Below are 27,129 nucleotides of genomic sequence, written 5' to 3'. Positions count from 1 at the left end.
CTAGTCGGACGCGCGTTCCGTGTCCTGGTACGGAGGAGCTGTCCTTCCGGAGAGTGCCTCCTCCCGCTAGCGTTTTGCACGTTGGAAGAGGCGCCAAAAGTGATACTTAAGAACGGAGGGAATTCAAATTGGAAGCGCTCCGGGGCTGGCCAGGCATTTAATGGGTGCTTATCCATGTCAGGTTCATTCCTTTCCCTTCCAGGACTGGGGGCAGGCACCCATTGCGCCCACAGGTCAACTGAGGGATGCGCTGGGACAGGAAGCTAGGGCAGGGCCCTCCCGGGCTCCTGCGCTCCAGAGTGCAGGGTCCAGTACTGGCCGCGCAGGCTGTGCGTTTGCAGGAAACCCTGGCTGAACTCCATCTCAGCCTGGCTGCCCTCTGACTCCCAGTAGATCGCCTGCTGCCTTTGGAATGTCGTCGTCCTCAGGCTGTGGATGTCTCGGATCTGGGAAGAAAGGGGCAGCCATTTGTGGCCCGGCCACAAATGATAATTAGCTGGCGTTCATGTAGCCCTTCAATACAAGGCATCTTACACTCAGGGTCAAGTTCAGTCCTGAGCAAGGCACTATTATCCTGCCCAGGAACCTCGCCCAGGGACACACAGCCAGGGTGCCAGAGCTGGGGTTTTAGCCCGGGGCTGTCCGATTCCAGAAGCCAGGCTGCCTCCTCTGGAGGAGCCGATACCTTGCAATAGACAGTTCCAGAACATAAGGAACCTCACAGGGGAGGGGCCGGCCCCCTCTTCCTGGCAAAGTCATGTCAGGCTCAGAAATTATGCTTTGGTCCCGGATTAACGGGGTTTCCATATCAGACGAGTTCTTTTCTTTTTCATTCTTATAGGGAGTTCAATAAATATTGGTTGGTGACTATGTGGGGGAAGCTCTTTTCTCCCCTTCTTTCACTAACGACTTTGAGGTTTCTGGTCTGAAGCAAACTCGGGGTCCTCTAGCCCAGCACCCTCAGTCCCTGTCCCTAGGGACAGCTGTCCAGAATCACAGCCAAAGTCAGCCCGTTCGCGTCGCCACCGCGGCAGCCTCACCAGGACGTAGCTGGCTTCGGCCCCCCCAGGGCCAGCGCCCGTGTGAGTGGCCAGGGCGTGGACGGCGATGCGGGCCCGTGGGGCCACGTCAATGAAGACGCGGCAGCCCGCCGTGCTCCTCCCATCTGCACTCATCGAGGGGCTTTCGATTTCACCCCAGGGTCCAAAGAGCTGCACGTCACATTCTGCAAGGCAGGGCGTGTGGATGGCCTTGGTGTGGACCACCTCGGGGACACAGGAGTCCCCAAAAGACCACTATTGCCAGAGGCCAGGGCAGCTCACAGCCAGGGAGCAGTGAGGGGCCAGTACTGTGGTCGAGATTAGGGCTCCCAGGCGGAAGCCCCCACTGAACCCCACCTCTCCCACCTCTGGGCTGTGCGACCGCGGGTGAAAGCTGTAAGTGCTCCGAGTGTCACTTCCCTCCTCTGTCAAGTGAAGGGGACAGTGGCACACACTGAGCAGGGCAGTTTTTAGGAGGACTCAACAAAACCACATGCGAAAGTGCCAAACACCGAGTGTGGCGCAGGACGAGCTCCCACTATAGCGGCCGTGATTCGTAGGAGGCCGCTGGGCCCTTCCCGCCTGGGCTTCCCCTGATCCGGCACCTGTGTGTGTGTGGGGGGGGGGGGGCTGGCAGGCAGCCAGCTCCTGCACCACTTGGCGCCTGTGATCTAAGGCAGCAGCATGTCTACGGCCATGCCACCCTGAACAAGCCCGATCCCATCTGGTCTCGGAAGCTGAGCAGGGTTGGGCCTCGTTAGACTGCCAAGGAAGACCAGCTGCTGTAGGCATAAGTAAGAAAAAATAGGGATTGTAAACTGACAAGTTCCTTGTGATTTATGAGATCAACCAAGGGTTGCCTCATCTAAAAAATTTTTTTTAAAATTAAGAAAATAATAAGGCACCAGCGCCTCTACCCTGAGGGACAGGGGACGTGGTGCCAAACCTCTGCGGAGGAAGAAGCCCCTTAGTGCTTCTCAGCCGAGGCCTCTGGAACCGGCTAGGGAAGCCGTCTGCAGCCAGTTTGGGCTGTTGGGAGAGGGCGAACCCCCCGAAGCAACCTCGAGGGCTCACCAAGGACCCAGTGGGGCCATGGGCAAAGCAGGGGTCGCTGGGATGCCATGCTCTGCACGAGGCATTCCTAAGCGTGCACACGAGTGCAAGTGTGCGCGCACACACCAACTGTGGGGGATGAGCCAAGAAGACAGAGCACGGGAACGAGGCTGGGAGACGGCGGCTTCCAGAAGGACCGTAAAGGATTTTGAAGGACCTGAGTGCCCGGCCCAGGGTGTAGGACTGTGGTGGCCCGAGGGACGGGGTACAGATGTGGCTGGAGTCCCCGTCTCCCCAGAGAGGAAGGGGCGCGGCGCACATCCCGGGACCTCACGCTGGCTGCCCCTGCACTGCGGGGTGGGGATGCTGGGGTCTCCAGGGAGCCACTGCCTCTTCCGGTCAGTGGTCCAGCCCCCCGTCTGCCTTGCCCACCACCCCATCAGGAAAGGCCCTATCTGCTGCAGCGCCCACCTAGCCAGCCTCTGGAGAGCTGGGGGAGGCGCGGGGCCTGCTGTACCTCTGTGGAAGGTTCCGGGGGCCGGCCGGCTGGAGTACCGCAGCAAAACTCCGCCTCCTGACCGCACACGGCGCTGCCTCACCACCAGCGTGTTGGCTTTGGAGCGGAAGGTCGTGCCGGACAGCTTCCTGCATGTCTTCCTCCACGTGAGCCTGCCCCAAAGCAGCAGCATCTCCCCTAGGAGGCGGCAGTGCTGTGAGGGTCCAGGATCCCCAACCTGGGCCGCAGCGCGGTGGCCCTGGGGTAGACTGAGCTCAGTGCTGACCCTCCCCCGCACTGGCCGTGAGACTCTAAGTGACCGGGAACACGACTAATCTCGTTTAGCCTCAGTTTCCCTATCTGTAAAATAGGGACAATCCCAGCCTGTCATGGGATGACTCTGATGAGCACTCGGGGAGCACCCGGAGCTCCTGCCAGGCCAGGAGGGGGCATATGAGCGTCATGCTCACTGACTGGCACCCGTAGGCCTGTCGCTGGTGGCAGTTGCTCAGGTGGCCCTAGACGTACCAGCGCTGCAGTTGAGGGAACTCTCGAGGACTTGGAGGGTCACCACCTCGCCCAGCGGCCGCCCGATAGCCACCACACAGTCAGCCCGCCCTGGGCCTCGCATGTCTATGGTTCCTGTCGGCTCCAGGTGCTGCCGGCCGCAGGCACCTGGAGAAGGAGCAGGAGTCAGGTGCGCAGAGCTCCTGGCAGGGTGTTTCCGGCTGGACAGGGGCTTTCGGCACTGGAGGGGGCGGCTGGGGGAGGGGAGCCGATGTCCTCCGAGGCCCAGCGGAACCCTCTCGGCTCAGGGGAGGGGGCTGCATGGGTCAAGCACCATTGTCCTGGCACAGAGCCGTTTCCGGATGCTCCAGCGAGGGAGGCGCTGTGTACAGTGGCGATCAACCTTGGGCCTCAGACCTGGGCCTGACTCTGAAACCTTCAGGTCCCCTCCCCTTGATGACGATGAAAGTGAGCTTGCCCTTGGCCAGGGAGACGGCCAGCCCTGAGCCCAGCCCTTCAGCCCAGCTGCACACATCCTGGGGTCCCGACTGCCACGGCTACAGGACGACCCAGGAGACTCCTAGCTCCCCCAGGCAAACTCGCTCCTGCCACCCCTCCTGCAGAAGCCCCCCACGTGGGAAGGAGGGAAGAACGTAACTGGACTCTGCCACCCTCTCCTGGGACGCTGGAGCTGGGGAGAGGCGGCCAGCCCGGGGCTGGGGCCACTCTGGGGCAGCACCAGCGCTGGCAGCTGTGGTCTGGCCTGGGGCAGGAGCTTCCTCAGGGGGCGCCGGGCTGAGTGTTGCCTGCCCCGTACAGGGCCCAGCCCAGCAGCTCTGCACCGTCGGCGGCTTGGGCAAGTGCCGGCAGAAGTCAGCTGGCATGGGGCCCTGGGCCTGGGGTCCAAGGCAGGTGTCACGCCGGCGCCGGATGCCATCCCCACAGGAGACGGAGCACTGGCAGGAAAAAGGAAGAGGAGTCGGGCTGACCCGGCCAGAGGATGACAAGGACGGAGGCGGCCACAGGCCAGGCACGATCTGCTGTGATGTCTGCACGGCCCTGGAGGCAGACACGTGCCCCCGTTCTCCAGATGAGGTTGCCCTGCGTCGGTCACACGGGGGAGGAGCAGGGGCTCCCGCTCGGGTCTCTGCCACCCTGGAGGCCTCGGCCTCTCCACACCCTAGAGCAGGGCTCGGGAGGCATGGCCGCCTGCTTCTGCACTGTGGGTCACTGCAGCCCGGGGACCGCCCCGCCCCGCCCCGCCCCGAGCTCCCACAGCCCCAGCCCAGGTGCTCCGGGTCCTTCCGCCCCAGGCAGGTGGCGGCAGTCTGCATCGCCTCCTCTCTACGCCGTGAGCGAGCCTCTGAGGGCACCCAGCCCTGTTTGCCATTGTCTTCCTGGGGCCTCGTGAGTTACTGGGCACAGAATGGCACTTGCTTACCTGTGCGGGTTTGAGTCACCTGTCCTTCACCTGCCGGTGGCTCTAGACCTCAGGGCCTGTGCGGGCCCAGCTGCCCCGCATCTCTAGGCCTTGCTGTCCTCCATCTCTAGATGCCCTGACTGCCCCCACCCCACCAGACGCTCTCCCCGTCCTTCCAGGGGATCACGATGACTCAAAGCTCCCCAGGGTCCCCGTGTGCGAGGACACTCAGCGGACACACCGCCAGCACCGGCTGTAGCGCTCACCTGCGTCCAGGTGCCGACATGCCACCGGTAGGTGCAGTCGGCAACGATGCAGGGGATGCTGGCCCGCGGGCGCACCAGAGCCGCACAGGCGGCCTCGTCCACCGCTGCGTCCTGGCCGTGGTGGAGCCGCACGCAGGCGACCGAGCGCGTGGCCGTGCCGAGCCCACAGCTGGCTGAGCATGGGCCAAGGGACATGACTTTCCACCTGCAGGAAGAGGAGACCCCAGAGAGAGGCTGGGCCTCCCCGAGGACAGCACCGCCCCCACTGGGCTCCTTGGATGGAGGGTCGGCCAGGACGGGTTCCAAGGCCACTGAGGTCGGGAAGCGCAGCCCGAGCCCCGCCCCCCAGGGCTCACTGCACAGGAAAGCTCTGCAGGAAAGACACCTCCCTTCCCTCAGCCCGGTGCCCCCCTCTTGTCCGCTTCACCACGCGACACCCACGCACACCCACAGGGCTGCTTGCTGGTCCAAGGGACGGGGGAACAACGCCCCGACCTAAGGGAAAACAGACCTCGACATCGGTCAGTCCCGGCCCTGTCCACCTGTAGTCATTCAACAAACAACACCGACCGACATTTTTCAGAGCCGGGACTGAACCCAAGCTGCCCACACTGCAGCCTGGGTCCCAACCTCGACTCTGCCGCCCTCAGGGTCCCGTGACGCCGCCTGTCAAACACGAGCCTGGCGCTGTTCTGGATGCTGGGAGCCGGCAGGAACCAGACCAAGCCCCCGCCCCACCCCGGAGCCACTCGCTTCTCCACGGTGCGCCACGGACGTCTGGGCAGATGGCGCTGTCACGGGGGCCGTCCGCGCCGCGCAGGGTGTCCAGCAGCACCCGCGTTTCCTCCCGCCCACCGGAGGCCAGCAGCGCCCCCCACCCGTCATGACAATCTATCAAAGTGTCTCTGGACACATCCCCTGGGAGGCAGATCGCCCCTGGTGGAGAGGGGACAGACGGTGAACGAGAGGTCAGTGCTCCGCGGTGGCGGACGCGGGTCACGGGCGGGGTGCGCGCACCCCGGTGCCGTCGCGGTGTGTTGAGCCGAGCCTGGGCAAGGGGGCAGCTCTGAGTCAGGGGCGTTCCCAGAATGTTCCAGAATATCAAGGAGGCCAGAGGGGCTACAGCCACATTCAAGGGTGAGCCAGAGCTCACGTGTGTGAGATTTCCACTTAAAAAACCCCAGATCGCCTTTAAACGTGAAGTGAAAAAACAAACGGGGTGCAGAGCCAAGGGGCTTCAGTGCTGTTCCCTCACGCGTCGGCTTCGGCAGTGCTGCGCCCCGGCCGGGCACGCCCGAGGCTCCGCTCGGTGCTGCCGCCTCTGCTGCGAAGCCCCCCAGGCTTCACACCCGCAGCCCCGTGAGAACCGACGGCTCCGATGCCTAGCACCACCTGCCCGGCAGCCCCGTTTCCTGGGGTCCCCTGTGCCGCTGAGCCCCCCTCCCATCCCCACGGCACCTGGCCTGGCATCGGCACACACCGGAGCTCGAGCCACCTGCTGGACGTCCTAGGGCTGCTGACCTGGGTGGGCAGGGCTCCAGGCCACAGGCCTCCTGCGGCCTCGGGCGAGGCAGCCCGCGGCACTGGGCGTCCGGCAGGACCTCCTCGTCCTCGTCCTCCCCGCGAGCCCGGGCACAGTACGGCATCCTCCGCACGACGCCTCCCCCACAGCTCACGCTGCAGGCCGCCAGCTTGTACCGCCACCTGGGGCGAACCAGAGTCAGGGGCGTACCCAGAGCAGCCAGGGACGCCCCTCATTTCCCTACACTGAGAAGGGCCTAGAGAGGCTCTCTCGGGGGGTCACATTGGCGTCTCCAATGAAAGGCTTGGCACAGTGGACAGAGGACATTCCGGAGAACCCACTTTATAGAAAGGGTAGCTGAGGGCGAAAAAATGCCAGATGTCTCCAACAGGCAGTGGGGGAGGGGCGGGCCACGCAAGGGGTCCTGCGGAGATGTGCGTCTGCCACAGGCGCCCCAGCGCCACTCCGGGCCCTGCCCCCCGCTCGCCGCGTCAGCTGCAGCACGCCCACCGCGTCCACCGCGCCGTCTCCCCATCTCAGTCCTCACCGGCTCCCCCTGCAGTCCGCTGCAGGAGGGCAGGGCTGCTCGTCTGTCTTGTGCCCTGCTGTGTCCCTCAGAACCGGGACAGCACCTGGGCACCGCAGGTGCTTAGTGAAGAGCAGGTGATGAAAGAATGAGCCCTCCGCTGCGCGCGCCCGCGGTACCCCAGGTCCAGGGGCGCGCGCTTTACACGCGGTCCCGTGAAATCCCCACAGGCTTCGGGCAGTCGCTGGGAGGTGCTGACGGCACCTCCAAGGACCCCGCCCGGGACTGCCTGCTCCGCGGGAAGGCGCCCACCTGGCGGGGCAGGGCTCCGGGCTGCAGTCCTCGCGGGGGCCGGGGCGGGGCGCCGGCCAGCACTCGGAGTGGGGCAGGGGCATGGCGCGTCCGTGGTCCATCCTCACACAGCGCACGGCCAGCGGCAGCTGCCCCCCGCCGCAGGTCACTGGGCACGGGGCCAAGGCTCGCGTCTCCCACCTGAAGGGTGGAAAGGCTAGGGCTCCGTGGGGGGCCACACCCCAGGGTGAGACGCCTTCCTCCCTGGGGGACCCAGGCTGCTGCCCTCTGCACAGCCTCCCACCCCGCTCACCGAGCCGGGCACGGGGCGGCCCGGCACACCCCCCGCCGGCTTCTGGGCTTGCTCGCCACGTCGCACAGCTCTTCCTGGGCCGGCGTCCGGAGGCCAGAGTCCACGCACACGAAACGCAGCTCCATCAGGCCTGCCGGGGGGAGGAAGGGGCCCCATGCGCTGAGAGGACGGCTCAGCGGGGCCCAGCCTGTGCGTCCCTCCGACTCTGGCATGCCCTAGCGCGTGAGGCCCACGTGGCTCTGAGTCTCTGCCACCGGGACAAGGGACTGAACCTCTCTGAGCCCCAGGTACTTCCATATACTGGTACCTAACGTGCAGGGTCGTGCGTAAAGACTTCGAAAGGGGAGCTACGAAGCGCCTGGCACGTAGTAGGTGCTCAACACGTGGTAGCTCCTGCTGTTTACCGAGCGGCCTCGCGAGGACGGCTGTGTGGACATCTCCTGCTGTGCTTCCCGCAGGGCGTGATCAGGCCCGGGTCCCTCACACGCCTCCTCCAGGAGGGTCCTCCCTCCAGACAAACCCCTGGTCTCCAGCCGAAACGCGCTGAGGTTTTACGGAGCAAGCGGTGAGGGTTTGAAAGAATGTCGCGTATCTTAAAATTAATTTTGCGTCTCTGGTTTGGCTGCCGGGAGCTCGGGGCGAAGTCTGGGGCCCACGTCTCGCAGTTCTTCTGGCCCTTACGAAATAATACTCTCGGGTGCCGACATCGGCAGGTTCTCTAACTTTTTCCTCTCTTTTGGCCAATGAACACGCTACATGGCTGTCTGCGCTTTGCTCTGGTCTCCTCGTGTATACATTCGCGCGGTCGCACAGTTTGCATTTTCTGTAAGCCACCCCGACAGGGGTCAGCTAACGAGCGCTGGTCCTCAGGGGGCCTCACCTCGACCACAGGAGACGGAGCACGGCCCTGCCACAGGGGTCCACACGTGTGTAGCTCGAGCCCCCGGCCCGGCACTGCCCAATGGGGACGTAGTCCCCTCTCCTGGAGGCTGGGGGTCCAGCTGTGGGGACAAGCAACGAGCGGGTGCCCTGGGCTTTCCACTGCCAAACCCTGGAGCACCCATCCCAATCTCTTCAGGACAGAGAAGTGGTCGCCAGCACCCCGGGGGCCGCCACTCCCGGCTGTTCCTCCCGGGGAGGCTGGCTTCCGGGCCGATGCCCTCACCGCATGGCCGCCGTGGCCTCTGCGTCGGTGTGAGGGGTCCCTGTGGGGCGGGGCTGAGAGCGGGGTTGAGCTGGATTGCCCCTGCAGTCCCCAAGCCTCAAGGGAACAGGGCCGGCCAGCCCCTTCGCCTGGAAGCATCGGCACCCAGCCTCAAGCCCCCGGACGCCGGGCAGGAGAGCGGCAGCGTTTCTCTGCACAGCAGAGAACTGGAAACTTTCCAACAGGCTCCAGGGCCCCTCGGCCCGCTCACCAGTGGGAGGTGCCTTCCCGGCGGGCCCTGAGCTCTGTTTCTGTTTATGCTTGGACTGCGGGTCCCACAACCCTCTAGGAGAACAGTCCTCTCCATCTGGCTGGGAGGCCACTGGAACCAGTCCTCCCCGCTCCCCAAGCCACCCTCATGCTCACTCACGTGGCCCCCGCCTGGAGGACAAGCGGTCTCCGTACAGGGCTCGAGGGCAGGTGGCTTGTCCGTGGAGCAGGGCCCAGCTGTCACTGGTGCCTCCGGGCCGCCCGCCTCCTGCACACACGTCACATTCTGTGTGGCCAGGTCTGCTGCACAGGCCGACGAGCAGGCGTCTGACGCCTCCCACCTGAGGACGGCGCAGGACAGCCATCAGGCCCCGCCTCTGCCATCAGGGCACAGGGGCACCCCGGCTCCCGGCGGAGGAGGCGGCGAAGCTGCTCCGCCATAACAAGATCCCCAGAAGGGGCCCCACGAAGAAGTGAGCCCCGGCCAGGTGAACTGCTTGGCACCCGGCGGCAGGGACACAGGGCTGCCCCTCCTGCCTTCCGGGGGCGAAGGTGGGGCCTCCGGCCAGACAACCACGTGGCTCCCTGCCACCCGGCAGGTGCCGAGCGCCAGTGCCAGATGCAGTCGGACCGCCCACGCCAGGGACAGAAAATCGTTTCATGTGTGACAGTCCCGAACGGCGGGATTCCGAGGGTCCCGAGGCAGGATGAGCCCTCGGCGGGAAGAGTGGTGATCGTTACGTCTGCCCGGGACGAGCAGAGCCACCTGTGGGCCCCAGGGACCTAGGCCAACCCCTCCTCACTGGACAGGTAACAAGACTGGGGCCCAGACGGGGGGACTCGCCCAGGTCACCCGGCCAGGCGGTGGCCAGTTTGGACACCAAGGGGACGGGAGGCACCCTGGAGCGATGGCGGCAACGGGAAGTGACAGCTGCCGACTAAATCCCTGGCCTCGCTTGGTCCTCGCGGTCCCCCTGCGAAGCAGGGACCCGGACCTCCACAGAGGGGAACGGCCCGTGCAGGGTCTCCTGGACAGGCGGTGGCTCCGAAGCTGGAACTCTGAACTCTGGGCCACCACTGCCTGTCACCCAGGGTGGGGAGGCCTGGCTAGAGGCCCTGGGGAAAGGAGTCACTCAGAAGGGACAGGGCCCAGAGCGGGCACGAGCCCCGATGGGGAGACTGTGCCGGATCCGGCCGTGCTCACCCTGTGGGGCAGGGCTGGGGGTTGCAGGTGTCCACCTCGGCCGGCCGCGGGGCCAGCGCCGCACACCGGGCGGGGGGCAGCGTCGTGAGGACGGCGCCCCGGGCCCCCACGCAGCGCACCGCCCGCTCCTGCAGGCCGCCCCCACAGGAGGCGCTGCACGGGCTGAAGTCTCCAGCTGCCCAGCTGGGGAGGAGAGGAGCAGGGCGTTGGCCTTGGCCGGGTCCCCGGGTTTGCTTGTGGGGATGGGGGGGAGGCAGGCGGATCCGTCCGGCTGACTCACTTCCCTGGGCCCCGTGTCCCTTTAGGTACCTGGACGCCCCGCAGGTACAGCCAGCCCAGCCCTTCGGCCCTCCGCGTGTCCCCAAGCTGCCCCTGAGCCTGAGGATCCCTGTATAACAGTGCTGGCAGGTGGCCGCCCCAGCCCCACCCCCAACGGGGACAGCCTTGTCCCCAACATGATGCTCCTACCAACTGCACCTGCCAGGGGCCGGTGGCAGCCAGGGGCCTTCCAGTGTCACCTCCTGGAGTCTCCCCACGACCCTCCCAGGTAGGGCAGCCACCTCCACCTCGCAAGGACCACCTGCGCTCAGAGAGGGCACGAGCTGCCCGCAGACGAGGCGCAGCGGCTCAGGGCCACTGTCACCCACGCCCGCCTGCTAAGCGGGACCCGACAGAGCTGGTCTAAACGGGAGCACGCCCAGAAGCCACATTGCCCAGCCCAGGCTCCCGGGCCCCACGAGCCAGGGGAGAGCGAGCCCAGGGGACAGGCCCACCGCCCCGGAGCCTCCGGCAGCACTCACTGTGGGGGGCAGGGCTGGGGGCTGCAGGGCTCCTGCCACGCCTCCGGCCTCGGGCCCCCTCCGCACAGGGCAGCCTCCGCCCGCTGGCTCCTGGCCTGGTCCAGACAGCTGTAGGTCACCCAGCGCAGCCCTGGGAGGGAAGGGGGAGGCTAGGCCACCTCCACGGGGCGGGGGGCAGGGGCAGGCAGACAAACCGGGCTTCGGGGGAGCCCTGCCCCGGGCCTCACCTGCCCCACAGCTCGCCGAGCAGGAGCCCCGCACGGCGGCCCACGCCCAGGCCCGCCGCTGCTTCGGCTGGAAGTAGGTGAAGGTGACGTCTGGCCGGGCGAGGTCGCCATACTCCTCGCCATAGCGCTTGTAAACCTGCGTGGGACGGACGGCAGGCTCCAGGCGGGCGCCCTGAGGGTGGCTGTCCCCGCCACCCCCCCCCCCGTGTGTTCTTTTGCTCGGCAGGCAGTGGCCGACGCTGACTGTGTGCCGGGTTCTGGGACAGCCCGGCGAGAGTGCCGTCCCAGCCTCCAGGAGCCCACGGGTTGGTGGGGTGGTGACAGATAATCCCAGTGACGCAGGACAGGGCTCTGCTCGGGGCATCAGGGGCTCTAGGCTGGGCGGAGATGGGGCAGGTCAGGAAGGAGACCGTGGGGACGGGAGCGGAGGTGGGTGGCAGGGAGCTCCGGAGGACAGGGTCCCGGGGCAGAACCAGCATGGCTGCCGCTCCCGGAGCAGGAGGAGCCCGAGGAGCCGGCAGGAAGTGGCGATCGGCTCCTTACACCGGCCCCCAGGAGGCACGCCGGCGACCCAACCCCCACGCCGCGGGGGAGGCGGAGGCCCGGGGCGGCTGGCGCACACGGCCCTTAGTGGCGGAGCCAGGATGAGAATCTGGGCGACCCAGCGTCCTTGCCCGAGGACAGCAGAGCCCGGCGGGGCCTTTCGGGTTCTAGCTCTGGCCCTCGTGCCGTCCCCGCACTGCCCACCCACAGGACGGGGCGTCCCCAGCCCTCTGGACGCCTTCGAGCGCCGGGCCAGCACGCGCCCTGTGGCAGCAGCCGCCTTCCGTGGCGCACGTGGGGGGCACCGCCACGTGCTCACCGCGTGCCGTTTCGAAAGGCAAATTGTCTCAGCCGCTTTCCGACACAGGCCTGCCCACTCCCATTTTGCAGGTGGGGAAACTGAGGCTCAGAAAGGCCAAGCCCCCAGTTCCTGCAGAGTCTGTCTGAGACCACAACCCAGGCTCCTGACCCCTGGGCCACCCCACTCCTGGAGAGACACCCCCACAGCCTCCCCCCCCGGCTGTCGTGCTCCCCACACCACCCCCCAGGCCTACGCCCAGCCTTCTCTCTCACCCAGAGCTCAGGGACTCCGTGGGCCTTGAGCAAAGGTCCCTCAGCCCCGTCGCCCAAAATGACCGCTGAGCGCGTAAGACAGCGAGTGACTGAGCGAATGGCTGGACGAATGACCCCCAGGAGGAGGCCGTCCTGGTCACCTGGATCTCCACGTCCTCCTGGGTGGGTCCCCGGATGCGGAGCTCCTCCAGGCGAGGCAGCCGGCCCTCCGCGAGAGTCACTGTGTACTGGACTCGGCTGTCCTCCAGCGGGGAGGGGTGGGCGGTGCTGGGAGAGATGCTCGTGTTCCCGGCCACGAGGTAGCGCCCTCGGACCCGCACTGCTGCGGGAGGAGGGAGGCCCGTGGGCACGGCGGCGACGCCCCCACACCTGCGCGAGGCGGGCGCCGCCCCTTTCACAGACGAGGTCCCGGCGCGGGGAGTCGGGGAGTCGGGGGAGGCGGCAGCTGGGCCAGGGGGTGTAATCTGCACGACCACTTCTGTGACTGTCCTCCCCTGCGCCCCCGTCCTCCTGGTGTCTCGGCCCAGGGGTCTCTGGGGCGAGCAAGGGACACCCCCCGGAGGCACACAGGGGTCTGAGCCCAGAAGGCTCCCCCATGGCTGGGACCCCCGTCTCTTTCCAGGGCCCGGTGAGCCCTGTGGGCCTGCTTCCCTCACGGAGCACACTCACACGAGCTCTACGGGCAGGGCCGGGAGCTCAGGGGTCCCAGGGTAGGTGCCCCCACTCCGGATTCAAAGGTCAGGCAGGGGCGTCCTTGGAAATACAGCCCCACCGTGCCCTGAGTGGTAAAGAGGTTGGCTGTGCACAAAGGCGGGTCGGGGCTCTGCCCCCCGCTTCCGGGAGGGAACCTCTGTCACCTGTTGGGAGTGCCTTTGCTTAAGGTGCGGTCTGGCCACAGCAGAAAGCCCAAACACGTGATCTAGGCGGCTTTGGGTCCTGTGGCGCCAGTCAACCAGGAGACCGAGGTCATCCACGTGAGCAACCCATCAGCCCGTCAACCGTGCCTACGTCACGAAGCCCCAACTGGACACCGAACCCAGGGGCGCTCGCTGGGATGGCCGCGCTCTGTGCCCAGCATCGCGTCCCAGTGACGGACGCGGACCCCTCCCAGGCCCTGCCCTGGGCATCTCTCCCTTGGCTGGTTTCATTCTGTCTCCGGCCCCTGCAATCCGCTGTCACCGTGAGCGCAACAGCTCTGCGTTCCGAGTCCCCCCAGTGAACTGGGGGACCCCTGAACCTGCAGTTGGCATCAGAAGCGAGGGCATCTTGGGGGCCGTGCCCTCAACCTCCTCAGTCTGGGTACCTCCGGGGGGCGTCCTCCGGCCGACTCACCCAGGTGCGTGAACAGAGGCCGGTGGTTGGCGATGTAGACACCAGTCAGGTTGGGGCCGAGCGTCAGGAACGTGACGTACTCTGAGAGGAAGCAGAGGACGGCGGGTGGTCTCAGGCCACCTAAGTCACAGTCGAGGGAGCAGATTCCAGTGCCTCGGGCAGCAGTGAGCCCCCCCCCCCCCGTCACCGCGGGCACGCAAGGCCAGCCTGCACGGCCACCTGCGGCGGGGTGGCAGCTGAGGCCCGCTGGGAAGGTCCCGGGCTGAGCGAGCGTGTGGGTCCCCACTGCCTGGGCTGGAGGAGCTGCGGGGGCTCCTTGGAGGCCGGGGGGCCGGGCCCCTACCTCCGGCTCTCCCGCCTGAGAAAGAGCCGTTCTGCGGGCTGCACGAGCTGTTGTCCCCTCCGCACACCTGGCACGCGTCTGGCACCTGCTGCGAGTCCATCCTGCCGTCACAGCCGAACGTCTGCACAGAGGGGCGCGCAGGTGAGACCCGGGCGCGCCACGGGAGGGGCTCGCCTGCCGACGCCCAGCTTTGGGGCTCCCAGATTCTCATGGCGAACGGCACATTTGTGCGGCACCCGACGTCCATGCGGGAAGCCAGCTTACACGACCTGCCCCGGGTCACAGCACAGCTCAACCCCCACCTCCCACTGAGCCCGAGGTCGGCCCCGTGTGCAGGCACCGACGTGTGCAGGCTCTGCTGCAGCTCCCTGGGGACCAGCGCCCGCAGACCTGAGCCCCCAGGAGGCCCCTTCGCCCCTTAGCCTCAAGGGGACAGGGCTTGGGTCACAGTGGTGGGGAGGGGACCTCCACGGCCCACACACGCTTACCCTGCAGTTGCCCGACACGCACAGGCTCAGGGCCCCGTCCTCCCGAGGGCCACTCGGCACACACCGGGTCCCGTCTAGGAAGCTGTCCCCACGCCTCACGATGAAGCTCTCGCCAACGGCCCAGCACATGTGTCTGCACAGAGAGTCCCCTGGGAAGGCAGAAGGGAGCAGGGAGCAGGAAGGGCCATGACCCCGCGAAGCAAGGTGCACGCAGGGCCCTTGGCCCTGCCGGCGCCCCCTGGCTTCATGCTCTGTGCGCAGGGCGGGGGTTCCCAGTTCCCGCGTCCCTGCCGGAGGCGGTAACCACAACCGCGATGGGAGACGCCACTGGACGAGGAGCCGGCATGCCCTCCGCCCCCCTGCAGCATCTCAGTGCCTCCCTCAGGCGACTGGGAGTGGGGCGATCGATACCGCTCTCATCTCACTCTACAGATGGGGAACCGGGACTCCGAGGTGACCTGCTGGCAAGGGGCGGAGCCAGGCGCCCCGCATGGTCCGTCCAACGCGGAGCCTGGTCTCAACCCGGCTGGCTCTCCTGCAGCTCAGCACTCCGGCCGAAGCCGCCCCCCCCCCCCCCCCCCCCCCGCCCACTTCCCTCGCCCCCCCACCCCACCCCCCGCCGCCCCCGCGCCCCGCCCACCTCGACTGTACGGCACGGCAGCGCCCCAGCGGTAGAAGGAGGCGTTGCCTGGGGAAAGGTACAGGGGCTTCCTGTCGGTCTGCGCGCACTGCTCCGCCATGAACTCCAGCTGGGTCTTCGTGCAGGCCTGGCGGGAGGGGGCGGGCGATGGGCACAAAGGGAGCCTGGGGTGCGGGGTTCGGGCAGGGGGCTCAGGGCGGGAGGCTCCTGGCTGCGCCTCCCTGCTCTGTGAAGTGGGCTGGTGCGGGAATTCCCGGAGGATCTGTGAGGGCGCAGGCGGGGCCAACTGCGACTGCGCAGCACAGAGGGCACAGAGGGCGGGGGCGCGAACCTCGGGCGTGGGGCGTTTAGTTTTGCACGAGGCACGTGCCTCTAGAGGCGGGAAGTCAGAAAAGTGGTGGCAGCAAAGGGCTTCGCTGCGAGGGCGAGCCGGCGAGCTGCCCTGCAGAGGCGGGCGGCCGTCTGGCCTCTGCGTGCTGGGGTCTCAGAGGAAAGCATCGGAGTGGTCCCGCTGAGCCGGGACGAGGACCGCGGCTGCCCTCCGCACAGGCCCGTCTGCCAGCCTCTCCCCCCCCCCCCCCGAGGACCTGCCCCCCAGGTCTGGCCTCCAGGGTCCGCCTGGAGGGAAGGTCTCACCACGCGCAGACCTTAGCTCGGGGTCAAAGGAATCAATCGCTCAACCACGTCACAGCCACGGTGATGTCCATGGTCAAAAGCACAGACAGCTGGTGCTGGAGGGGACGCGCAGAGACCGGAGCCCTCGCGCCTGCAGCACGGGGCGGCCGCTGCGGGAGGTGGTCTGGAGGAGCCTCAAAGAGCTGCGCGTGGGATTACTGCGGGACTCGGCAGTTCCACGTTTACGTGTACGTCCCAGAGAACCGCAGACCGGACGTACACTAATCCACGCACACGCAGCTTCACAGCAGCATCGCCGACCACGGCACCGAAGGGTGGAGGCGGCCCGCGCCCCATCACGGGACGATGGACGGACGCACTGTGCTCCGCCCACCACGGAAAACTGTTCAGCCGCAACACGGAATGAAGCTGCCGCGTGCATGGACCTCAGAACCACCGCGCCGAGTGCGGGTGGCCGGGCGCACAGCGCCCCGAGCGGACAAACCCGGGGGTCTGAAAGCACGCCCACCGCTCTGGGGGCTCGGGAAGGGGGTGTGGGGCGTGACTGCTTAAGGGGTCTGGGGTTCTCTTTGGGGCAATGGAGATATTTTGGAACTGGATAGAGTCGGTGGTTCGCAGTGTTGACTTGATGCCATGGGAATTTCACCTAAATTTGTAACTACGAGAACCACTCGGGGCTTCGCAGGGCTGAACCGCATTGCTGGGGGGTGGGGGGTTCGTTCTCTCTGCAGAGACGCGGCCACCCTGGAAGGCAGCGGCACGCGGAAAGGGAGGGGGACACTCCGGGATCCCTGCTCTAAGGAGCACGGCCATCCTGGGGCACGCAGTGTGGCCCCCGTGTAGGTGTTAGAGGCCCCCTCTTCGCTCTCGAAAGCGACCCTCCAGGGCCCGCTGGGAAGCCGGCCTACCTGGGTGTTGCACATCACGGCCTGGAGGTCGGCACCTACGCACGCGCGCCCCCCAAAGGCAGGTCTGAGAACGTCCAAGAGGCACAGGGGTGAGAGGCGACCCGCGGCACCCAACGGGGAAGTGGCGCCTCCACCCTCCCTGACTTGGGGGGCAGGGCCCCCTCCAGGCAGTACCTCGGGTTGTTGCACTGCCGCCTCCTGGTGACCACGCCTCCTCCGCAGGAGCGGGAGCAAGGACTGGGGGGACCCCAAGCGGACCAGTGCCCGTGCACTGCCCCCATGGGGGTCAGCTCCGCCAGGGAGCGGCAGTGACCCTTGAAGCACCACTGCAAGAGAGGACGGTGCCACCTCCCGCACCCAGGGCACCCCGCACCCAGGGCACCCCCATGTCCAGGCACCCCGCACCCAGGGCACCCTGCACCCACAGACACCCCCATGTCCAGGCACCCCGTACGCCCACAGGCACCCCATGCCCCACACCAGAGGTCACGGCCATGGAGCATGAGGCGCCTTGCTGCCCGCCTCCCCTGACCGGGTGACCCAGGACAGCTGCAGGGTCACCCGCCCTGGCTTTCTGATGTCCCCGCCTCCCGCCCCAGGAACAAGGGCTGCAGGCCGCAGGTGCCCTGAGCGAGCACGCGTGAGCACGCACACGCACACACACAGACACGCGTGCTCGCACGCGCACACGCTCCTCCACTCCCTGCCCTGACCTTCTCCGGGCCACACGCTGTCCCGTCCAGCAGAGGAACGAGGAGGCGGCTGCAGCTGCTTTGGTCCAGGGGCTCCGTGTGGCAGGAGAGAGCCTGGCACATGTCCTACGAGGAGAGACAGGCGGCCAGCTCAGGGGCCGCCAGGGCCTTCTGAGTCCGTGCCAGCTTCACGGTCCCTCCCCGACTGCAGGACACAGTGACAGCGCACTGCTCTGCGGGCCCTGGTGGCCAGGGAGGACGGGCATGGCCGGCTTCTTGATCCCGAACGGGGACAGTAACCAGGGCTCGTGTTCCTTTTAGGGACCCATGCAAGTGTTTTCATTTCTTTTAAAATGAAAAGAAAAAAATAAACTTCTGGGTCAAAGAAAATGTCCTAGTACATGATATTAATATGTATTTATAATATAACTATAATTATAATGTTGTAATGTGTTATAATAAATATATATGTATTTATAAAAGTTTAAGTGTTTTGTCAAAATGCCACAATATGTCTTAATATTTTGCATGGAGGAATGGGCCCCCCAAAGCAAAAGTGCCTGGGACCCATTAACGTCCTTGGAGGAAGTCCGCTTTTGGGGCACAGGCTCCCTCACCGCCCCTCCCTCTGCTCAGGCCCCTTTCCAGAGGTCGCTTCCTCCAGAAAGCCCCCCAGCACCCCTCGGTGTGGAAGCCGGTGGCAACTGCCTACTCACCCATGGGCTCAGGGGCCTGCCAGGGCCGGCTCTACATAATCTGTGGGGCCCCGTCCACATGAAAATGTGGGGGGCCTTGTTCAAACATTAAGAATTTGGGGAGGCAGCTGACAGCCGGCCCGGTGGGGCATGAGCTGGGGGCGTTGGGCGTGGGCGGACGGGGCGCGCGGTGCACGGGGCGCGCGGTGCACGGTGGCGGGGACTCACGAGGTCCTCCCTGGCGAAGGTGCAGGCGACCGCCCGAGGGCCAAAGGCCACGCGGCACTGCTCATCTGCGCCGTAGTAGAGGCCTGGGTGCACCTCAGGAGGGCGCCCCGCGGGCCTGGACCGCGGCCCCGGCGGGTCCCACACGCAGCGCGCCCGTCCTGTGCTGCGACAAGGCCCGGGCTCAGGCCCCGGGTGGACACCGAGTGGGCGTGAGGGGCATTTGGAAAGGGGAGGATGGGGCTTCTCAGCCAGTGCCCCTACCAAGTCAGGGCGCAGGCCGGGCCCGCCACGGACGGGGGCATGGGAGGGGACGGGGTGGGGGGCGCGGCTGGACTCAAGGAGGGGAGGGGATGGAGGGGCAGATGCAGCGCCTGGGGAGGCTGGAAAGGTGGGTCTGCGGGGGATGGGAGTGGAGGGCGCAGGAATAGGGTGGAGGATGGTGGAGGATGGTGGGGGGCGGGGCGGGATGGAGGAGTGCACCCAGAGAGGCGACGGGAGCCCAGAGAGAGCTGGGCGCCGGCCGGGACAGGCGAGTGGACAGGGCCGCGTGGGGCTGAGGCAGGGGTGGGCCCGGAGATGCGGAGTCCGCGCGTGCGCGGGGGTGGGGGGCGCGTGCGCGCGGGGGCGCGGGGCGGGCGGCTACCTGAGCAGGTGCGACAGCTGCCGGCGGCTGCAGGCGGACCACGCGGGGCCCCCGCGGGCGGGCGCGGCGCCGTCGGCGCCCATCACGTGGCCGCGGGCCGGGCAGCCGCCGCCTGGGTCGCCGTCGTGCTCCAGGCCAAAGCTGCGCGGAGGCGGCGGCGCTGAGGCGGGGCCCCTCGCGCCCCGCCAGCCAACCCTCCCTAGACCCGAGCTTTCGGGGCGGCCCCGGGCCTGGCCCGCCACCGGCTAACCCGGCAGCGAGTCGCGCGGCCGTCCGGCCTCAGGTCGCCGCCTGCGGTGGCGCTGGGCGGGCCTGGTGGCTGATAAACGGCAAGAGGTTTTAAAAATGTGCACGCTAAAGGAATCCTTGGCGTTTTCAGTCCAGGGCGGATGGGGCTCCAGGGGCCGGGGTGCCGCCCCGAGCCCCTTTCTTGCTCGGGGGCCTGGCTCGGTGTGAAAAGTCACCACCGAACGTGCAGTAAACGCGCACCTCGGGCCATGGTCCCAAGCCACGGGAGGCAGTGGTTTTCAGCACCTTCTTTCCCTTCGGATGGGAAAGAGGAAGGCAGGACGCAGGCACTGTGCGGGGGAGAGGTCAAGTGGGGATGCCGCGGGTCTGGTGTCGGGGTACAGCCCCAGCCTGGGACACCCACGGAGACGGGGGGGCGGGGCAGAGGGGCGGGCTCGCTGGGCAAGGAAGATAGACTCATTTTTCACTTCAGGAATCTCTGTGTAATTTGAATTCTGCTGCGAGCAGGTGTTACTTTCACGATTAAAAGATGGAGAATCGAAAAGAAAAGAACCGGCCACCTCAGGTACATGAGAACAGGCGAGATTTGCCCTCAACATGTATGATATTCGTAATGGGGAAAATTCAGAAACCACCTAAAAATCCATCAATGGGGATCAAGTAAATAAATTATGATGTATTCGAAAAATACTTTAAAAGACTTGGGGAAAATGGGAGAAATATATTGAGAAATACATTAAGAAAAAAGCAGGTAACCAATATACACTATAATTCCAATTTTGCCAATAAAAAACTATGTCCGTGTATAAAGACTAAAATTAAATGTAAAACGTGAACGGATGTTATCTATAAGCAGTAGGATTTGCGACAATTTTTACAGCCTTTTCTTTACCTGAATTTCCCACAAAGCTTATTTTCTAATTGCTAAGTTTATTTTGCTTGTTTTTTTTAGGGAAAAAAAGTTTCCTTTAATCATTCAGTAATCAAGAAGTATCAGATTTCCCAGCCCTTGCCGCCCACCCTCCTGGATCCACTGGGGTCAAGGCTGGGGTCAAGGGCACGGGCTCCTTCCGGCAGTCTTCCAGAGCCCACTGCCAGCCTTGTCCTCCCCTCCAGGGAGTCAGCTCCTCGGCCTGAGCTGGGGGACATGTGATAGGACCACATACCTGTGCCCAATCTCATGGGCGATGGTGACCCCCAGGTCGAAGCCAGTATCTTCAGTGATGACACAGCTCCAGGAGGAGGAGCAGACACCCCCCAGCTGGGTGACCCCCCGAACCTGCCGGTTACCGTCAGGCAGCTCCAGGTCAAACCTCGGGAAGAGAGAGCAGACCCCGGGTGGCGCTGAGGTGCCTGCCCCGCCCGGCCCCCGGCGCAGAGCGCGGCGAGGCCCCGGGAGCGGCGCCCAGGCAGGTGGCCCGCCATCGGGGGGCCCTGCTACCTGGTGATGTAGAGGACCAGGTCGGCGTGCCCGGGATCCGTGTCGTCCTCGGGGTTGACCGTCCTGCTCCACTCACAGACGCTCAGCAGCGACGAGGTGATGTTGGCCGTGATGTTTGGAGCATCCTGAGGGATCGGTGACAGAGCCGGCATTCACTGGACCCGCACGGAGTGGGGTGCTGGCCGTGGCAGGTCCCCATCCTCCTAACCGCTCTGCTTCTGTCCCCGGTGACGGACGGGGAAACCGAGGCTCGGCAGTGCCGAGGGGCGGGCAGAGCTGGGGTTGGGGCTGAGTCTGGCCGGCTGGAAGCCCTGCCGGCACCCCTGAGGCTCTGTGGCACCGCAGGAGGCGGCGGGGGGCAGGGTCGGGCTCCGGTGACTCTGGGCTTCCGGCTCGGCGCCTACCTCGGGCTGTGTCAGGATGATCATCTTCACCAGGTGCACTCGGAACTGAGCCCCCAGGGACGGGTCCCGCAGCAGCTCTGACCCCTGTGGAAGGGTGGGTGGGAAAGGTGGCATGGGGGTGCGTAGCTGGCCCCCCCCCCGCCGCTGCTGACACTTGGGGGCCCCCTTTGCAAGAGGGCCCGGAGAAGAGGCCCCTTTGGCATGGGGGCAGGCACCCAAAATGCCGGTCCTTGTGCTGTGAGCCAGCCGAAGAGACAGTCATGTGCCCCCGCTCGTGGCTCAGGGAGGTCACCCGAAGGAAAGAAACCCCGAAACCACGGGGTGCGGGTCCTCGTCACTAGTCTAGAACATTCCGCTCGCACACTGCTCCTCTCACAGCCGATCCCTCTGGCCTTTCTCGTCTCCAGGCACCTGCCTGAGACGTCTTGGGCTTCCTGCTCCAAGAGCCCTTCCCTGGGCGCCCTAGTGAGGAGGGCCCCCCGCCCCCCAACTCTCTCCACATGCCTGTGAAGACGCCAGTCCTGGTGGCTTGTGCTGCATTGGCGCGTTCTCCCAGTGAGACATGGCTCCCCAGAGAGAGACACGGCCCCCGCCGGCCCCAGCCGACCTGACTCTGACCCAGGCCCTGCCACTGCCTACCCGTGTGCTTCAGACGCCATTAACAAACCTCAGGGCCTCAGTTTCCCCATTGGTCAGATGGGGATAAAGCCTCCGTGGTCATTAGAGGACTTAGGAACCATGCGGCTGGCACACGGTGGGGGCACAATGAGGACAGTGGCCATCCTCACAACCCTGCCGATGGTGCAGGAGCCAGAGTGGCCTCTACCACCGAGCGGGCCTTGGTCCTTGTAAAACACGGCAAATGAGCGAGCGTGGGCGTGATGACCGAATTTCGGCGTCTTAGAAGTGGGGAGACCCTCAAAGCCAGGAAACAATAGCCTGCAAGTGACTTGGGAAGAGAACTCCACCTCCGGGGCCACAGGGGACCCTCAGCAGGCGTCTTCCAGAGGGGGCCAAGTCCGCACGGGGGAGAACATGGGCGTGGCCCTGGCTCCTCTGCCCGTGGGTGGTCCTGAGAACACGGGACAAGCGCAGTCAAAGGGCTTGGGGCTCCTGCACCTGGAACTTCTCCTTTCGTCCAAAATACGTGGCATACCCGAGGCCGGGGCCACGTGGCGCTGAACGCCTCACGCTCTAGGGGGCTTTGCGCCCTCCGGGGCCCGCTTACTGACGGGGTGGGGGGCGGCGCCAGCCCTGCCTCGCCGACTCCTCCTCATGCCCCCTCCCCATCTCTGTGCCAGACGGGGTGTGGGGAGGGTCCTGGGGCGGTCAGCCATCTGCCGAGACTAAATTCCTAAATGTTCCTAAAACCCCTTCAGTCAGAGTTTTAAAATTCGTCAGCCTCTGAGTCGCGCAGGGGCCTCTGATCACGCCCACCTTCGCTGCCCTGTGGCCGGTGATGGTGACCTCCGGTCACAACCTGAATGACCGAACGCACTCGCCTTTGTGAATGACCCGTGGGCGCGCTCCCCGGCTGCTGGGTGCCGGGTTTCGAGAGTCCGTGAGGTGAAACCTGGTCATCGAGCTGTGGAGACGCCTGTCTCTTGCTTTGCCGCCTCCCTGTCTCTGAGCCTGCGGTTTGCAGGAGCCCTGCCTCCTGCCCCACCCTCAGCCCTGAAGCCAGGTGGAGGAGAGGCTGGCAGAGAAGGGACCGAGAGGAGCCGATGCGGGGCAGCCCTGCCGGTGGACGGGCAGTGCTGGCTGAGGTCCCCATGGGTCTATGGACCCTGGGGTCCCCCGGGCAGGGGGGAAGGACTCAAACAGCAAGAGGCTGCAGGGCGCGCCGGAGAGCAGAGGGGACCCTGGACTTCGCCTGCCTTTGCTCCAGGTGAGGGAGGGGGAGGAGGATGACAAGAACAGACCAGCCCTCTCTCCACCCCAGGGCCCTGAGCCCCAAGCGTGACCCCGGCCTCAGGTATACCTGAGTTCACACTGCCAGATGAGCCAGCCCCGTGACGCATCTCAGCCACACGCCCCACGCGGGCCGCTGCGTCGAGGCGTCCCCGAGCCCCCTCCCCGCCCCCTGCTGCGGTCGGCGCACGCCCGAGGGGTACTCACCATGTTGAGGTTGGTGAGCACGTAGCGCTCCGTGTCCTCCTCGTGAGCCCGGTGGACATCGGGGCCCACGGCCACCAGCAGCTCCAGGTGCAGGACACTCCTCTCAGCGTCGTGCCTCGGGGGGCGAGGTGAAGGCCGGCCTGGGGAGGGAGGAGGGGGGCTGAAGCAGGTGAACCCCGGGTTTAGCTGCCCGGCCGGCCGGGCCCGCGGCCAGCCTTCTCCATCACCCTGTGCTCCCAGCGTGGGGGAGTCGCTGGGCCTGAATGTGGGGGAACGTGAGAATGCCTGCCTCCCGCACGGTGACAGCCAGGCGACTGGCCTGGCCTGTGTCCTCTCTCACAGCCCGTCCCCTGGCACCCAAGGGTGCAGCATGCTTAGATGCCCATGAGCAGACTTTGGCCTGCAGGGTCCCCAGCTCTCACACGTCCCCTTATGCCGTGCCTGTGATAACGATGGCGGCTGGCCAGCTGGCCGGGGAGAGGCTGCCAGGTCTTGGGGGGGACAACTTTCTCCAGACACTTTATGTCTCCCCACCCAAGGGCCCGATCCCATCGGACTGGACATTTCGGGGTGTGGGAGAGCCAGGTGGCAAAGTGGGGCCCGGCGGGGGGGGAGCTGGTGTGTGGCTTCCACGCCCTGGTCATCCCGAAGCCGCACGCTGGGCACACACGGGAACGGGCGCGCCGGGGTGGCACAGAAAGCCCAGGGCCGCGCCCTGCTCGCACCCACTGTGCAGAGGCGACCGCAGTCCTGGCCGTGCCGGAGCCGCCCAGCGTCCTCGGGCCTCTGCGAGAGGCCGGCCCCGGCTGTCCCAGAGCCGCGAGGGGCGAGGCAGGATGCACCCCTGTGAGTGTGCTCTGTACACTGTGAAGGGCTCCCCACCCTCCAAGCCGACGGCGCGGGGCACGGCAGGTGGCCACGCGCCCCCGGGGCTGCCCCCTAAGCTGGGGACCCCTCGCGTCCCACTCCATGGCGGCTGGCCCCTCTGTCACAGCCCTGCCCCCCAGCACCAGCAGCCTGGTCCCACCCGGACCTCGCGCCGGGGCGCCCTGCTCTGCCCCTCCCGGAGCCGTACCGTGAGCGTCCCCCGGGACCGCGGCGGCACGCCTGTGGACCAGGTGGGGCTGGGCGCTGCCCCCGTGAGGCGCCCGTTCCCGGTGCGGCCTCCTCAGCGGCTGGACGTAGAGCCTGTCGGCACCCACCACGATGTCACCCTCCTGCAGGAGAGAGCAGGAGGCTGGGGCACAGAGCCCGCCTTGCGGGGGACCTCTTGGGCCATCGCGGCGCACTCCAAGGGCCACTCTTGAAGTCCAGGATCCAAGGACCTATCTTTGGGGGCCTGAGAGGAGCCCACACCCTCCTGGGGCCGCACACACTGCCCACTGCCTGCCGCCGGCCCCACTGCCCACACTCCGTCCCCTCCCGTGCCCACGGCCTTCAGGCCCCGGTCTGCAGGGCCTGGCAAAGACCTCGGTGGGGTCCCAGGGCACAGGAACCGAAGGGTCTCAGGGGACTAGTTAGGCCTGTGCTAATGAACAGCACTGCAAGTCGCCAGAGGGACCCCGAGTGGCATCTGTCCCAGCCCAGGCTGGGCCACCCGACCGAGGGACTGGCATGATATAAACAGCTCTGGCTTGTTGAGTGACGCATCGTGACAAACTGCATGGACACTGGACACCGGTCACGTGCTGGCGCTGCCTTCACCGGGTCTCAGCTGAGCACGCGGGGCCCCGGCCGAGTGACGGCCAGGGGCGTCTGCACGAAGCGGCAGAGCTCGAAGCTGGACTCAGGGCTCAGTCTGCAGAGCCCTGGCTCTGCGGGGCCCTGGTCCCCGGGTTTGCACCCAGCTCTGCCGCCTGCTAGCCGGGTGGCCTGCGGAGACCCGCTGGCCTTTCCGAGCCTCCGTGGGGTCTCAGGGTGGGCAGAGGGCTAGCGTGGCATCATCGCCGCGCACTGGGAGGTGTGGGGGGTGCTTGGAGGACGTCTGCACCCTGGGCCCAGCAGCCACACCCTCGGCACAGCATGTCCGACGCCTGGCAGGCTCCCACTCACCAAGTGGCCGGAGCAGTAGGTGGCCCAGGCTGCCGCGCCCGGGGGCAGCAGGGTGCGGCCCCCTGTGAGGCAGCAGGGGGGGGGGCGGCCCAGCACCCCGAGGGAGGCGTTCACCACGCGCTCGCTGGTGTAGGAGGCGGTGAGCAGGCCCAGCTCCGGCCGGAAGGAGAAGGTGAAGAGCCGCCCCCGGGCGCGGAGGGAACAGTGGGGGGCCCTGCAGGGTGGCCTCCCGAGCCTGTCCTCACGAACACAGGTGAGCGGGGCCACATCAAATTGGGGCACTGCAGGAGACAGGGGCCAGCTCACTCACCCCAACTTGGCCTTCGTGTGGGGAGGGGCCAGAAGCTGTTCCCTTTGGTGAGAATTTGTGGGGAGGAGCCCGGGCCTGGCACCCAGCACCCTGGGGTGGCATCCATCTCCTTCCGGCTCCTAGGGTGGCGGACAGCAAGTGGCCTTTCCAGCGTGGGCCTCGCCTGGGGGCTGCCCGTGCCGGCCCACTAGCCTCGCCTCGGAACACGTTTCATGAGCGAAGCCATGAACCCCAACTGGCAAAGCGGGTACAAGTGGCTTCTGTGGCCTCTTCCGAACAGCGGGAGCCCGAGGGCAGCCTGACTGTCCTTTTCCACCCATGTCCCGTACCCCGATGTAGCCAGAGGGCTTGGAGACCCCAGGCAATGGTCTCTTAGCCCTCCGGAGGGGCAGAGCCAGAGGGGCCCGGAGTAAGAGATACACAAGTGTTCGGGCCCCGCACCCCACAGTTGGCCCCAGTGGGCCTTCAGCTGCCCGCCCCCCAACCCAGCCCTCCAGCAGGAACCCCCTCCCAGCACAGCCCCAGGCGTTGGGCGGTGCGCGTCCGACCCAGGCGGCGGAGAGGTCAGTTACCCGAGGGCCTCCTCCAGTTCTCTCTGCCCCAGAGGTGTCCCGCTGGCCCGCCCTGCCTCTAGTCCCCACTGGCCTTTTAATCAAAGTCACCAATGGCCCTACTCAGAAAGGGTGTGGGGACCCCAGAGAAGTCCACACAACCGTCCGGGAGCAACAGGGAGCTGGGCCCAGTGCCGATCTTGCTGCTCACAGAAGGGATAAATATTTACATCTGTGGCCAGAACCCAGGGGCTCCTGGAAGTCACTTAGCCCAAGGGAGGCCCGGGGTGGAAGGGGCCCACCAGCCAATTAGTGACAGTTCCCTCATGATACTGAGCAGATTCCCGGGGTCAGAACCCAATTCGGTACAGAACGCCCAGACCAATTTTTATCAACTTCGCAGGAAGTAACGGGGTTAATTAACAGGGGTGACATCCATCCTGACCTCGTCCCAGCAGAGCCACCAAAATCCCAGGCCCCTGATTCCATGGTGAGATGAAATGCAGAGAAACCTCCCTTGCCTGGAAGAGGCAAGGACAAGTACCTCCCAAGGTAGCATCAGGGCCAAAGTAGGAAGTCACTTCCTCGGGCTCCAAAGCCTGAAGAAATCGCTGTGGGAGAGAGAGGACGAGAGAGGGAGCCGGGGCGGGAAGGGGGGGCGGGAAGGGGGGGGAAGGGGGGCGGGAAGGGGGGGGAAGGGGGGCGGGAAGGGGGGCAGGCAAGACAGGAAAGCCGCCCAGTGAGGATGGGGAGGTGAAGAGCCAGGCGCACGGATTCAGACCGTGCCTGCCCTTCCACCAGGCGGGCGGACGGCAGCGAGAGGCCCATTTCTTCCTCAGTGAGCAGATATCCTCCCCTGAAATCCCAACTCAGATCCCTCCAACCAGTGCAAACGCCAAAGCCAGAAAAAAACACCCCCACTCGGCCCAAGGGCTGTTTGGCAGCCCCGTCTCCCCAGGGACCCGTTTCAGCCCCAGAAGAGCCCGGTTCCTGCAGAGTCGCCCACCTGCTGGACATCTGGGAGTCCCCGGCAGCTGAGGAGAAGGAAGGCAGAAGTGAGAATTCCCCACACGCATCTCCCCCAAGGGCGAAGCTCGCTCATCCTCCGCGGGCCCAGGGAGAGCCACAGTGACTGCAAGTCTGGTGTGGAATGTGACAGACCCCCCCCCCCACACACACACTGGGCGGGGCCAGCAGGCTGGCT

The 27,129-nt window shown here is 66.1% G+C and overlaps 1 protein-coding gene across 1 annotated transcript; it reads right to left on the bottom strand.

Annotated features, from left to right (window-relative positions):
* Nucleotides 1-128: 128 nt before the first annotated feature.
* On the bottom strand, nt 129-27,129 carry ADAMTS13 (ADAM metallopeptidase with thrombospondin type 1 motif 13). The gene is made up of 30 exons (XM_036218219.1): nt 26,932-27,129; nt 26,470-26,536; nt 25,065-25,345; nt 24,088-24,229; nt 23,013-23,152; nt 20,895-20,978; nt 20,491-20,615; nt 20,216-20,362; nt 18,801-18,941; nt 18,158-18,320; nt 17,256-17,360; nt 16,717-16,868; nt 16,543-16,606; nt 14,999-15,125; nt 14,359-14,507; nt 13,871-13,991; nt 13,528-13,608; nt 12,336-12,517; nt 11,080-11,215; nt 10,853-10,982; nt 8,993-9,189; nt 8,315-8,413; nt 7,435-7,564; nt 6,304-6,486; nt 4,783-4,987; nt 3,755-4,052; nt 3,118-3,264; nt 2,611-2,787; nt 1,041-1,225; nt 129-446 (listed from the first exon to the last, which is right to left on the bottom strand). The coding sequence occupies exons 1-30, from the start codon at nt 27,025-27,027 to the stop codon at nt 264-266; spliced, it is 4,437 nt and encodes a 1,478-aa protein (XP_036074112.1). The 5' UTR covers nt 27,028-27,129; the 3' UTR covers nt 129-263.

The sequence above is a fragment of the Rousettus aegyptiacus genome, unplaced genomic scaffold, assembly GCF_014176215.1.
Source record: "Rousettus aegyptiacus isolate mRouAeg1 unplaced genomic scaffold, mRouAeg1.p scaffold_m13_p_3, whole genome shotgun sequence".
Taxonomy (NCBI): Eukaryota; Metazoa; Chordata; class Mammalia; order Chiroptera; family Pteropodidae; genus Rousettus; species Rousettus aegyptiacus.
Note: the sequence above shows the minus strand (reverse complement) of the source record. Positions and strands in the feature narration are given on the sequence as shown.

What these genes read in the sequence shown, in the direction of transcription:
- ADAMTS13 (XM_036218219.1), bottom strand. Translation starts at nt 27,027, where the DNA reads ATGAGCGAGCTTCGCCCTTGGGGGAGATGCGTGTGGGGAATTCTCACT. An exon ending in CTCAGGCGGGAGAGCCGGAG is followed by an intron (nt 13,609 to 13,870) that starts GTAGGGGCCCGG and finishes GCTTCCTCTCAG; the next exon opens with AGTACGTCACGTTCCTGACG. An exon ending in ATGTCGGCACCTGGACGCAG is followed by an intron (nt 4,053 to 4,782) that starts GTGAGCGCTACA and finishes TTTTCCTGCCAG; the next exon opens with TGCTCCGTCTCCTGTGGGGA.